Source organism: Chrysemys picta, chromosome 6 (genome assembly GCF_011386835.1).
Source record: "Chrysemys picta bellii isolate R12L10 chromosome 6, ASM1138683v2, whole genome shotgun sequence".
NCBI lineage: Eukaryota > Metazoa > Chordata > Testudines > Emydidae > Chrysemys > Chrysemys picta.
The window spans coordinates 95,492,842-95,506,902 of record NC_088796.1 but is presented as its reverse complement, the minus strand read 5'-3'; the positions used below and the strand labels follow the sequence as shown (position 1 = coordinate 95,506,902).

General features: G+C 37.9%; 1 protein-coding gene across 12 annotated transcripts in view; it reads left to right on the top strand.

Moving 5' to 3' along the window:
• The window catches only part of TRPM3 (transient receptor potential cation channel subfamily M member 3), a 593,201-nt gene that overhangs the window by 202,304 nt on the left and 376,836 nt on the right, over positions 1-14,061 (top strand). For 2 of the 12 annotated variants that reach the window (XM_008168508.4, XM_005297760.5), the window contains exon 1: positions 1,168-1,364. The exons of 7 other annotated variants lie outside the window; for them this stretch is intronic. In XM_008168508.4, the coding sequence (XP_008166730.1) occupies positions 1,275-1,364 (90 nt within the window). In that variant the 5' untranslated portion in view covers positions 1,168-1,274. Of the gene's footprint in view, positions 1-805; positions 1,365-14,061 lie in introns of those variants that run through there. 3 more of the 12 variants (XM_005297768.5, XM_005297767.5, XM_042850597.2) reach the window with 3 other exon arrangements.

Below are 14,061 nucleotides of genomic sequence, written 5' to 3'. Positions count from 1 at the left end.
CCTTCCATATTCTGATTAAAAGTAACTGGTTAGTCCTATCACAGTGGAAAATTCCAACTGCCAGAGCCCAAATTGCTGTAAACCTTTATCATTTTAACTAGTCACCAATGTAACCTTTGTTAAAATAAAATAAAAAAATAAAATAAAATAAAGGGTACTTCACCTTCTGTATTACAAAAGCTAAAGCACATTTTAAGTGTTGTTAATTGGGCAAACCATGAATTATCTCAAATGGGATTCTACCTTACTATAAGTGTTCCAGCATTATACACCTCTTGTATCTGTAAATTATAAAGTAAAAGCAAAATACCCTTATGGGTAGTCAATTATTTTTTGTCAAGGTCCAAATGTATTGGTCAAGGTATACTCAAGGTGCTGACTCCAGAGAAGAAAATAAAAAATGATGATAATAAGTAAAAAGATTTTGTGGGTCTGTTCAAAAGTATCTGGTGGTCTGGATTTGGCCTGCAGTCTGCCTACCTGTGCCCTTAAGTATTTTCCTCAGAGGACTTATCTCTCAACAGACCCTTAATTTTTAAAAAGTGCATTATATCAGGACATAATCCCACTCATTTGCTGATAATTTTCTGCAATATGACAGGGCAATAAAATTTATGTTTCACAATCTCTCTCAATTCATTATGCCAGGTAAATCAAGGAAGAAGTAGTTTTTTTCTTATCAGGCAGAGCTATCTCTCTTCTATCTGAATGTCGGCCCCTCCCCTCATGCTGGTTTATCTCTCCTCACAATGCTTTGTGAAGGAAAGTGGAAGTACCCTATCGCTTGCTTTATTTATATTCTTTCATTGAATTCTGCTGTCTCTCACACACACACACGCACACACACACAGAAAAAAAATCTGAGGAAAAGCAAATGGCTCGGATTCCCTCAGAATGTCTAACCTGCCTGTACTCTGAACAGTGTGAGAAAGAGAACAAGCAGTTCTTACTGCAGGTTTTTTCGTGCAGGCTTTCCCTTTCCTTTAAAACGGTGCAGCCCTCCCCTGAGCAGCAGGCTGATTGCTTCCATTCAGCCACATTTGGTATGCATGAGCACTACTGCTCCAAGACAGGAGGTTGCTTTCTTAAGGAGGATCAGTGGCTAAAGCAAATCCACTTTGCCAGCCTTCCAACCAAGTTCCAGGAAGCATCTGTCCTACGGAATTGCAGGTGTGGACATGATGAAAATGGGATGTCAAAACTGTGGAGGACCATTTGTTTTGTAGGCGTTATAAGGTTTGCAGATCATTTTCCAGTGGAATTTTTAGAGGGTCATGAGTCAAACTGATGCTCCCCGACCACTAAACTGGACCATTCGGAAGCTATGCCATGCTGCTTTTCTCCCATCCGTCAGACTTCTTAAGGTATTGTAAACTGGTCATTTTAATATAAAACACTTATTTTCATCCTCTGTTCAGAGTGTTTCAGATTTTGTTACTGGAGGGAATCCAGAAACTTCTCTTTGAATTATTTTTCCTATCATCTTAGTGCATAAAGATAACAAAATTCTGTCTTTATGCATATGGTATGTTTAGCAGAAGTAGAGAGGTCCGAGAGACATTTAACAATGTGAGAATGGAATAAGGAATGATTGATTCAGTTTCTTCTCCAATTCACCATTTGTTAGAAAAAATAACAATATGAACTTCTAGGGAAGAAAAAATCAGTTTAAGTGTGTGTGTGTGTGTGTGTGTGTGTGCTGTGAGAAGTCTTCTAAGTAGATATTAATTATATGATGTTGGTTAGTCCCCAGGGACACCGATGGGTAGAGTACCACACAGAACAAACCCTTACATCAATCCTGTGTGAGTGAACAAATATTATTATGGTTTTTTAAAGCTACACATACCAGTCAGTGGTCAGCCTATGGCTAATTGATAATGCAGATTGCCTGACTAATTTTCTGCTAGTCCTTTGTTTTTCAACCAAGTGTTACGCTTTGTTTTCATAAGTTGTCTTAAAGATACTTGCCTAAATAATTATTATACTATATAGTAAATGATGGATGGGTATGAAACTCCAATATTTGCTTCCGCCCCTGAAGTACCACTAGTACAGTACATCCCAATTTAGCCTTCTAGAGGCATATATCAAAACCAAAATCTCAAAAGTCAAACTCTTCAGAAGAAAATTAAGTTTGTATTGAGCTGAAAAGTGTCATTTGTTCTTGGGAAAGCTGGTCACTTAATTTGTTTTAACGTGCTGTGCATGTTTTAAACCCCATAATAATCAATCAGGAATCTGAAACTATTCTATTTGGCTTTTACACCTGTAATATCTCTTTTGATCAAATGCATCTGTAACCTTAATGTTTCATAGGCTGACCCTGAAATTAACATTTAATCAACTGTAATATGAGTATTCTAGTTAATGTCTTTGAATATAAAATTTGATGTACCCATTGATTTCATATGGCTAATTGGCATTGTGAAAATGAAGTCATTTATTAGAAATAGAATCTTTAAATGCACTATTAAATATATAATAGCTTACTTTTTATTAGTTTTCCAGTGAACTACAGTATGTATAATAATTGCAGTATATGCATTGAACAAACTACCACACTAGCATCATGGCAGGCATTTGATCGATCTTAATTTGACAGAAAGGGGCTATCCTAGAAACAATTGCTTTTCCTAGCCTAGGTGTGTATGTGCTGAAGAAAATACAGTGAGCAGTACAGTTGAGTAGATACAGAATACGAATTTATATGTATGAGTAAATGAAAATGCAACAGAAGTAGTTCATACAACAAATGGGGCATATGTGTTTATTTTAATGAGAAAAGCAATTACACAAAGAGTACAAGCTAGAATAAGCAACACATTACTATCAAAATTCATTTAGGAGACTATAATTTCCCGGGGAGAGACCTCGATGTGGTGGTTTATTAGCACTCCCATTATCATGAAAATTATTTTGTTATCTTTTTGACAGATAAACATTGCCCCTTCTGTGTAGTTTTTCATCACTGCACATGTTTTAAGGGTAAATGTCATCGATTATTTATTAAACAGCACACGCTAACTAGAATCTTTTTCTTGCTACAACAAGAACCCTTTAGGGCTAGTCCCTACACAGGTGAACAAGCACTGGAAGAGTTCACATACAGGAGCTAGGGACAACCCAGTGTTTGTGCATAGGGGTATGCAAGGATTATGAAAGGCTTTGCACTGATAGGAACCCTAAGCATACCAGAGAGGATGGGAAGGAGGTGGGGCCTTGACACTATCCCAGTCTTTCTGCACTGGCTGCTGGCTATGGAAGAAAGTGCACATAATATCATCTTAAAGGGACACCATCAACTCAAAAATCACACCTTCTAAAACTTTTACCAATTTTTATCATTAGTATAGAATATTTACAAAGCAGTATCCCCCAAAGGATCCAGACAAGAGCAGGGCCCCAGAGTGCTAGCTACTGTATTGACACATGCAAAGACACGCTCCCTGTCCCCCAAAACTCACTTGTTATAATTAGATAATATGCTTAGATTGGAACACCTAAGATTACTCGAACTAAGAAAGAAGATTGAGAAAATTTTCCTTAATTTTTTCCAGTGCATTTGACAGTAATTTGTATATAAACAAATTCACTTTTCCCCCTAGTCAGTCAGTTCCCTTATTTTGTGTCTTTCACACAGCAATAAAAGAGAGAGAATCTATTTCTTTTTCCTCTAAAGAGGAGAATCTGACTATAAATCTGCAAACTTTGGCAAAGGGATTCAGAGACAGGTGTAGTACCTGAAACTAATTTGAACTCATTTTTTTTAAATTGCCTAAATTTTAAATTGATAGCATCCTTTTAAAGGGTAATGCAGTGGCTGTGTCACGATAAATAAATGGCGCGATAGTTTCCTTTATTCTTGTATGTATTTACTTATGTAGCTTTATTTTTGTTGTGTTGTACTAATTTCTCTTAAAATAAAGTTAATATCATTTGTGAAAATGCTGGACACAGAACAAGTGTATTCTTATCACCTGTTATATTTATAGAGTCAGATCCTGAAGTCCTTACTCAGTTTCTTCTATGGGAATTTGCCTGTATAATGATGTCAGCCAGCCCTTTCTATTTAGTTTCTCTTTTGCCTAACATACTGTGTTACTAAATGTGATTAGCTTCTTGCACAATGAGTGTGCTCAGTAAAAGGATTATCTTTGCTACAACTGATGTTTCTATCCATATAGCATCCATTTTATCATCATTATGTATTTTATCTGTTGTTGCAAAACTCTATTTAAATCTATTTCATACAATTGCAGTGGTGGGCAACCTGCGGGCCGCATGCAGCCCATCAGGGTAATCCGCTGGCAGGCCGCGAGACAGTTTGTTTACATTGAGCGTCCGCAGGCACGTTCCCGGCCAATGGGAGTTGCAGGAAGTGGCGGCCAGCATGTCCTGCGGACGGTCATTGTAAACAAACTATCTCGCAGCCTGCCGGCGGATTACCCGGACAGGCCATGGGGCCACAGGTTGCCCATCACTGACAGTATGGTCTTTTATTTAGTCTTCAAAGAATACAAATTTACAGTGACACTAGATCATTCTCATCTCTGTACCTTATTTTATACAATCAGAACAAAATAACAAAACATTTTAAAATCAAAAGCTGACATATATGCTCAAACTGTAAGAGCAGTAACAAACTCTAGGGACTTAGAATAATTTTCCATAGTGACCAGTGATGCAGTATTCAGTAGTAAACAATTTACACCCCCCTCCCAATCTTCATCTGTATATACTTTATATTAAACTAGTCTCTTTAACAAGGAGCATAATGTCCTCTCCATTCACTTTGTCAGTTCAATTTTAGTTGTAGTGATCTATTAATTTTAAGATACAATAGTAGCAGCCAGGACTGCCTAATAGCTTCTCTTTACACTATTCGGTGCTGATAATCCTGTGGGATGCACTTGAAATGACTGATTTTAAATGACTAACATAATTCTGCTCTTCAACAGGTAACCCAGATTTATTATCCTAGTGTTGTGTTGAATTGGCATGGCCTTCTCTGTTACATGGATTGACAGTAGATATAGTGCGGGACACAGTGGCCTGATTTGATTTAGCTAAACTAGGATCATTCACAGATGCTGACAGGCTGGACACCATCCAACTCTATTTCCTATGCTTGTCTTCCAGGCATGCATATCTGTTTTAACCTACTTCAGTAATACCCTCATGTTTAGAAATGGTTTTATAATCCTAATTTCTTAGTTTTTCATTTTCTAACAGAGAAACAGAATATTAAAGAACTAGGAAGCTATTACATTTGAAGCATGAATTAAACCAAATTACAGTAGGGCATTTTTACAAGTGGTGCTTCATTGTTTTGGGTTTCTTTATTTTTCTTTTTTCCCTATAACATATAGAGTATTCTTGCAGCAAATACTATGTGGCTTTTTTACATGCTACACAAGCACACAATGTCACTGCTTCAAATATAAAGTTAGAATACTAAGATGAGCATTGCTTGGAAATCCTTATGTAGACAGAACAATTTTGTGTTGTAGAGAAAACTGTCATTTCCCCCGAGATGATCATAGAAAAGAGAAGAGCTATCTTCCAAAGAGGGCTTTCCATCTGTGACAGTTTAGCTTCAATTTCTCTGCTTTAGCTCTGTTTGCTTGTTTGCATGTTGGGACAGGACCTTGTTATATTGATTTTTCTTTGAATCTGTAAATCAGGAGAGTTGATTTTAATGGCATAATATTAATTGTGCAAGGAATTTCATATATGTATGCAGTCTCAATTCATTCAAGTATCATGCATTTAAAAGCTGTTCTATTTTGAGAAGACTTGGGGAAATAAATTCCATTTAACTCAGTGTATTGGCTGAAGAGGAGATGCTTGGCAATGAATGCACCAGCAGGGAAAATAAAGGTGGAAGGATTTAGAGTAAATAGATATTTCTGAGCAGGTCTGTGTGTTGATGAAAAATTGATCTATAACATCACTATCAAGGCTTCACTTTAAAGACCATATGCCTCTAGGAGAGTCTGCAGATGTTAAACCTCTGGCTAGGACAGATATGAAGATGACACATACCATGGAGGTAGGAGATGGAATAATGCATAGAAAATCCAGGGCAGGCCTTGGATAGTACGGGGGTACAAAGGAAAATCAGTTTGATGTTCAGTAAGGTCAGTGTTACTGATTTAGAGACATGCTCATATGGAAATACTGTGTATCAACCTTTGCGTAACTTTTAAGCAATGATACTTCACCTACTTCTGAACAATAGGGCTACTGGAATGATTTTACGAGTCTGGAATTTACTTTCTATGAACATATAGCTCTAGGTTTGTCAGAAGAAACAATGGAGAAAATAAATTAGATATTTCTTAACCACATGGTTCAGTGGCAAGTGTCCATTTGACTATATCATTTAACTACATAAGAAACCTACTCAGTTTGGAGACAATCTGATTCATCTTGGTGATTGCAATGTGCTGTCCATTGAATGCTTTTTGCTGACTTAAAGGGATCAGACACTAATTTCTGATCAAAATAGAAACCAGTTAACATATTTTAAAGTTGCACTACACAGGAAAATGTATGTAAGGTAACTGAGAGGGGACCCACTTAAGAGGCTGGGGAAAAAAGAGCGTGTTGGAATATGGCATGGTGTCTTTTAAAGTACAAAAAAGATTTGCATTGGGTGAAATCCTGAATTCATTGGCAAAACTCCCATTAGCTTGGGTGGGAAGCTATAAAAATATGGTTAATATTAATATATTGAATAAAAAGGCATCTAAAGGAAGAAAAGTGAAAACAGATATTGTGCTTCATTATAAACACTTGAAGGACACCATCAGCTAAACTTCTCATGGATTTTGTTCAGCAGATTTAAATTATGTTCTGGAATTCCCTTATTGTTTGATTACCAGGGAATGCCCATTAATTTGAAGTTAGTTTATTCTCTTTGTATCCAAGAAAAATATAGTGAATTGAATAAATAATTTACTTCTGGAGTACTTAATGTAGAATAAAATATATTCTCTGGGAAACAGTAAATGATTGTGCTACACCAGCTGTCTGCTTCGGAAGCCTCTACTGATAAAGTAAGAAAGTGCGTGTAAGAGAGGAAAAAGCAATTACAATTTCACCTATTGACTAAGTCACCAAAGGGTCATCCTGTAATTCAGGGGAGATAACCCTAAGATATCTTTTTTGTTAATGTAGTTGTAAATGGGTTGGCTTGGCTGCGCTATTAGCTATTGAGATCATCATCTGTGACCATGTTAAACTCTTAAGCATCAAAAGTGCAGACCATATTATGATATATAATTCTTTAAAATGACTGGAAAGTTGTGCCAAATGTCTAGAGATGTACCAGGATAGGTAAGTGTGAAGATTAACATTTCTTAATACTGTACCATCTTTTGTAACCTGATTTGACACACTCATTTCTCTTGCCATTTAACTGCTTAGGAGAGAAGGGTTGCTCTGAATTGTTATGCTGTAACAGACTGTTTTAGTGCATCTACCATCCAGACTGCAGCAAAACAAGAGAGTGTTTATACCAGATCCCAGATGAAAAACAGAGGATCTCAGAATAAGTCTGGTATGCATACACTGTCACTTATGAAATGTTATATTGAGTGAAGAAGATGACCAGATAATATGCACAGTGCTGGCAATAAAGAGTGTGTAATGATTTACATTGGTAGTCTGTGCTTACATCCGACTGTTTACTAACTGAAATTGTTACAGAGAATGAGCTGTCACCTACACTTCCATCAGAAATCTCTACCTGGGTTTGGTGCATTCTAGGAAAGAATGACAGGACTGCTTAAAATATGAGCACGTAGAAGGTCATTCAATGTAATTATTCGCTTTTAAATTCATCCATAGAAAACTAGTCACCCTTCAGGGATTTGTGTGCAGTTGTGTACACTACATAGGCAGTGAGTTGTATGGGTCCGTGGTGTCTGTGCTCCACCAATATTCAGGAACTTGGGCCCAGCTCCACCAATGTTTGGGGCTCTGATGCCGGCCCTGTGACCGGGGTCCTGGGGCTCTGCTGCCAGCCCTGCACCCAGGGTCCCGATTGCTGCCCGGGGCTCCACTGCCAGCCCCGCACCCAGGGACATGAAATCTGTGTGGAACATGGGAGGCTTGGGGATTAAAATGAGAGCAGCTGAGAGGTAGACACAGAACAAATAGGAACCTGCAAACCTAGATCTTGCTGAGGAGCCTGATTGTGCTCAGTTTGTAGATAGTGGGAGTTTTCCCATTGTGCTCAAAGGGAGAGGGACTGGGCCAAAACTGTAATTTAAACTGTGTTTTAAAACCTGGTGAAAGTCACTTTGCATGACATTTAACAGATTTCCAACTGCACACTGGAAATTAGAAGGTGCTTCTAAACAGGACAGCTGTACGGGAATGAACAGTGTTGAACATAATAACAGGAGCATGCAAAAATAAAATGGAAACATTTATTAAAACAACCACCTTTCCTGTATATTAGACAGATGAGACCTCTTCCCTATGGTCTAGAGGAGATTTAAGAAACAGATGTTCCTTGAGGGGGAAATTCTTCAGGGCTGGTTAGAGAATGGAAACATTGGAGCAATGAAGTAACAAAACCAAAAAACAGTTTAATCTGCTGTACCATAGACACATCAACATCTAGACATGTTAATTTAGAAATGTGAAGAGTTCAGCTAAACTAATCAATAAATGGATAGGAATAATGAACCAGATCCTAAACAGGTGTAAATTGGCATAGCGTCATTGACTTTGGAGCTCCATTGATTTACATCAGCTGAGGATCTGACCCAATAAGCAGAATGTAACATTTTAAAATTGATGTTAGGGTTAAAGGGTTTTTTTAAATATGTGTGTGTGTGTGTGTGTGTGTGTGTGTGTGTGTGTGTGTGTGTGTGTGTGTGTGTGTGTGTAAAATAATCAGCTTACAAGGCAGGTGTGGGGGGCAGGACTTGGACCCGTTCCGGGCAGCACCAAAAATTATACAAACCTGGCTCCCATAATACACTATGAAATATAGATGATTGCATAAGAGTATGTCTGATCCCTATATAGAGAACCTGGTATAATGAATTGATAAAGTTCTGTTTTCTCATCTGAATTGTCAGTTAAGTAAGTTTGCAATAGACTTTAAATATTTTGTCTCTGAGTTTCAGCTGTGTTGGGGGCACTTTGCATTGCTTCACCAGCACATAATGGCCCTAAATCCATCTTAGCTGGCCACGTTTCAAGAACCACATTGTAGAGAAACAGGTATAATGGCTCCTGTACTACCCCTCATCTGACATGAGGCATAGGGTTGAAGCTAGAGAGAGAAAATATGGCCAGGATATTCTTGGGCCATGACATTCCCTTGCTGCTTTAACAGGGGACAGGTCTGAAGCCCAGAATGGGAGGGAAAAAGGAAGGGTGTTGCAAAGGTGTCTTTAAGCCACCTTTAACATGCACTCACATTCCCCCCACCCATCCGCTATCCCAAACTTTAAATACTCTACAATTTTTCAAACAGAAGTACTTAATACAAAATTATAAGTTCCTGGTACTCAGTTGTAGCCAAGGAACATGTAACAGAAGTGAGTGGGATGGCAGAGGAGTGTGTGTGTGTACATGCACACAGGTTGCTAAACCACCTTTCCATTTCCCTAAACTTGAGGCTACTAGGCTCTGAGGTGATATGGCAGCTGGGGATACTCGTATTTGGTGAGCTTTGAGCTGATTCAATTGAATCAGTTCTCCTGAATGAGCAAAATCCAGTGTTTTATATAGATAAGTCCTTTTAAGCATGGGTAATTACACTGCAAAGGTATAGGTGTTCATTTTTTGACTATATAAATATCAGTGAGAAATCGATAAGCAGTAGCAAAGCCTACGTTATGGATGTAATTCTTAGCAGCAGTGACCATTTGCTTGAAAATGATGCAGAAGCAAATGTATTCTGGCAAATAGAAAAATAAAGTTAAAGAAGTGTGTGGGGGGGGGAGGGGGGAGTCTGCATCAGTTTCCTGTATAGTACATAATAAGACACTCGCATTCAATGATTGTGAATGTAAAGTAAAAGAGTCTAGATTAAAGTCCTTTAAAACTATGTGATAACTTAGTATTAGGATAACATATTATTAGCCAATAGGAATTGAGGAAGCACAGCACCTTGCAATATTCTTTGTATATTGCACAGAACACTATAGCGTTGTACAATACATATACAAAAATTGCAAATGTAATAAAATTGCAGCTCTCCTCTTTGCTGACTCCCCATGAAGCATCTTATTTGCATGTGTATTTGTAAGAGAAGTTTAGAAGTAAAAATAAAAAAGATAAAATAGCAGTTACTACTTCCATCAAAAAAAGTCTAATATAAAACAATGACACTTTTTTGGGGCAAGAATTGTAAAATGTTGCTCTTAACAGAAGTATTTGAAGCAGGAGGGTACAGTTGTAATACCATTTAACATGTTAATGATTTTGATTAACAGCATAAGATTTAATATTGTTCTGTGGGGTTATTTCTTTGTTCAAGAGGGTGCCATGTGAGCAGTTCAGGCCACAGCACCATAAACGGAAGCTGAGCGGTTTTATTCCACCTGAGTTGCTAATAAGACTATGTATGCTACAGTGCAAAAAGAGAGACCCTTGAGGCGTTGTGGAAATTTATGTCAAAGCCAGTAAAACCATGAAATAAAATCATTTAATCAAAAATATCTCTCATCCTTTAAATACAATGGTGACAAGAAACAGTCTGACAAATGGCTTTTTGTAAGGCCGGGTAACCTACAGAATAAAAACAAAGGCTTCAAATTATTTAATTAAAATGATAACCAGGCTTGCTGTCCATCAGTGATGCCGGAAAATATTCCATAACCTCTACCTTGAGAGAGTTCTGCAGAACTCCTCCTTCCTCTGACCCTTGGCTTCATAGCTGCAGTGGGGAAACACAATAATTTATAAGCCATTACATTTAAGAATTATTTTGGTCCTTCTAGAGGATGCCCACATGTGGTACTGGGCACTGGAGGGATGCCTTTCTTAGCTGGGTACAGAATTGTTGCATTATAACTTTGTGACGTTATTTTGTCAGTTGTAATGCAACCTCATGGCGCAGGGTCATAATGTGATGACATGCTTATTTTGGACTGTTTAAATATCCTTTTATAAAGGTGGACAGACAGATCAAAACTGGGACAGCCCAATGCATTTATAGCACCTTTAGTCCAAGGATTTTAGTATACCAAACAAATAACTGGGCCTCACTTTTGAGGGAAGTATTGTTGTCTCCATTTTACAGATAGAGAAGCTCAGGCACAGAGAGGTTAAGTGATTTGTCCAAGGTCAGACAGCAAGTAAGTAGTATAAGTAGGGATAAGAAATGTACTGTCTGGCTCCCCATTCTGTACTTTAATCACTAGAACAGGGGTCAGCAACCTTTCAGAAGTGGTGTGCCAAGTCTTCATTTAGTCACTCTAATTTACGGTTTCACATGCCAGTAATACATTTTAACGTTTTTAGAAGGTCTCTTTCTCTAAGTCTATAATATATAACTAAACTATTGGCCAGGACCCGGGCAGTGTGAGTGCCACTGAAAATCAGCTTACGTGCCGACTTCGGCACACGTGCCATAGGTTGCCTACCCCAGCACTAGAACATGTTTCCAGTAGCACAATGTTCACAGCTCTACAATGCCCTCAGTTCCCAAAACTAGTACAATGCCCTCATTCTTCATAGAGTCCATAGTTCCATCTACCTTTCTCATATGGCAAACAGGAGACTGCCAATGGCATCACAGGGACTCAACTGAGTTATCTTAATGTGGTGTCTACTTTGCAGTTAAAAACCTGTCGCTGGTCCATGCCAGCTGACTCGGCTCAGGCTAAGGGGCTGTTTTATTGCAGTGCAGACACTTGGGCTGGAGCCAGGGCTCTAGGATCCTGCAAGGTGGGAAGATCCCAGAGTTTGGGCTGCAGCCTGAGTCCAAACATCTACACCACAATTAAACAGCCCCTGGAGCCAGAGTCAGTTGGCACGAGCCAGCACCTGGAGTCTAACTGCAGTTGATACATACCTTCAGAGACCAGAGTATTCTGTGTTTTTTAATTTACTTTCATTACTCAGCACAAGACAAATCAGTTCGAAAATTGAACATATGGGGATAATCAGAAGGGGAACTGTTATTAAAACATTTGACTTTAAATATATGTGCTGCTCAAATTACTTAAAAATAATATGAACGAAGGAATTTATTTATTGAATGTGTATTTCTAAAGAAGTATACTTTAACAAGCCATGTAACATTTGAAACCAAAAATTTCATTTTTCATAGGTATTTTGGTGGAGAATTGAATGCACATGCCTTATTTCACTCTAGGATAAATAAGATTTTCAAAAGAAACTTGTTTTAAAGATAAATGTCTCTAATATATTAAATCTAAATTTCCTGTGCAGCTGCTGGTCAATGGAGACATTGGAAGTTGTAACCTATTCTGAGGTAGGAGTAATGAGCTATTCTGCAGGTTGCTTCCTTAGAAGCAGCTGTGTAATGGCAGTTCTAATCTCACATAGCTGACATCCCAAGATGGGTTTTCTTTTTTCTTCTTCATTTACTCCTGTTTCAAAACCAGTACAAAGGAATATTTTTTCCAATTTGCTTTTTGTGCAAATTTTGTAGAATTGCTAAAAAGTTATTTGATGGAATGAAAGTCTAGTAGAGTTGGAACAAATAATAGGAAATGCTTATTCACAATGTGTTGCAGTCTGTGGAAACGTCTGTCACAGAACATCAATAAGTTAAATACTTGAGCTGAGTGAATTATTTGCATCAGATTAAAATTAAACATTTTTCTGGTCATAGAATGTTCTTGCGCAGATAGTTTTTATTAATTTAAGGCTCACCCAGAGCCCACTGACATCCATGGAAAGACTTTTTCATTGACTTATGGGCATGATCCAGATTTGTCAGGTGAGACTTTTGCTGCAGATTCTGTTAATCATTCTGGATAGTTACAAGTGGCATGATATATATTTGTTCCATGCTTGGCTAGGTGAGCAGGCCCTTCTTCTGCAAGTACTCACTCACAAGACTAATGATAGGGTTCTGCAAATTCTTGGACATACAGCCTTGAAAGTCACTGTCCCCAAAAAGTACACTCGGACACACATGTTCACCGAAATCAAATTCGAAAGGGGAGGGAGCAAGCTGGAAGTAAATGAATTAAATCAAATATTGAATGAATAGTTGCTGGAAACATTTTTCACCATTTGTCCATCTTTAAGAAAGAGTATGGTTTTTAATAGTTTTTTAAAAAACTAAGTAAATTTGACAAATAATATTTATAAATTACTGTTACCTTAGCACACTGAATCAAATGTCATGCTACAGGTCATAAGATGGTTATCACAGGAGTCAGGAAGGATTTCTCCACCGTATATAACATTGCAGATTTGGCTTAGATGTGTAGGAAGGGATTCCCTCTTCTGAAGAATCAAGTACTGACCACTGTCAGAGGCTGAATACCACATATATAGCCTAGTCCAATATGGCAAATCCTGTGGCCTAAATATTCTCGAGTGACTACTGATCTTGGTTTGTATGCAGTGTAGTTATAGCTGTGTTGGTCCCAGAATATTAGAGACAAGGTGGATGAGGTAATATCTTTTATTGGACGAGCCTGGGAGCTTAAATTCATTACTCTGCTAGACACCAAAAATCATGGACTGAGATACTGGATTTATGGCTAATTACAACAGTACTTTTTTAAGAATTACACTAACCCCCTCTTTTTGTCCTATGACTGCAGAAGTGTTAATGGGCCTTGAATGGTTCATTACAATACATGCTAATTACTTATGCTAAACAGTCTGTTTCACCTTGTATTTTGCGGTGATGCTCCTTTCACCGAGCTGAAGAAGAGTTCTGTGTAGCTCGAAAGGTTCTCTCTCACCAACAGAAGTTGGTCCAATAAAAGATATTACCTCACCCACCTACTTTCTCTGTTGATCTTAGGTGTTTTTTACTTTTGGGTGCCCAACTTTAGACACTTTAAAGGAGTCCAATTTTCAGAAGGTTCTGAGCATCAT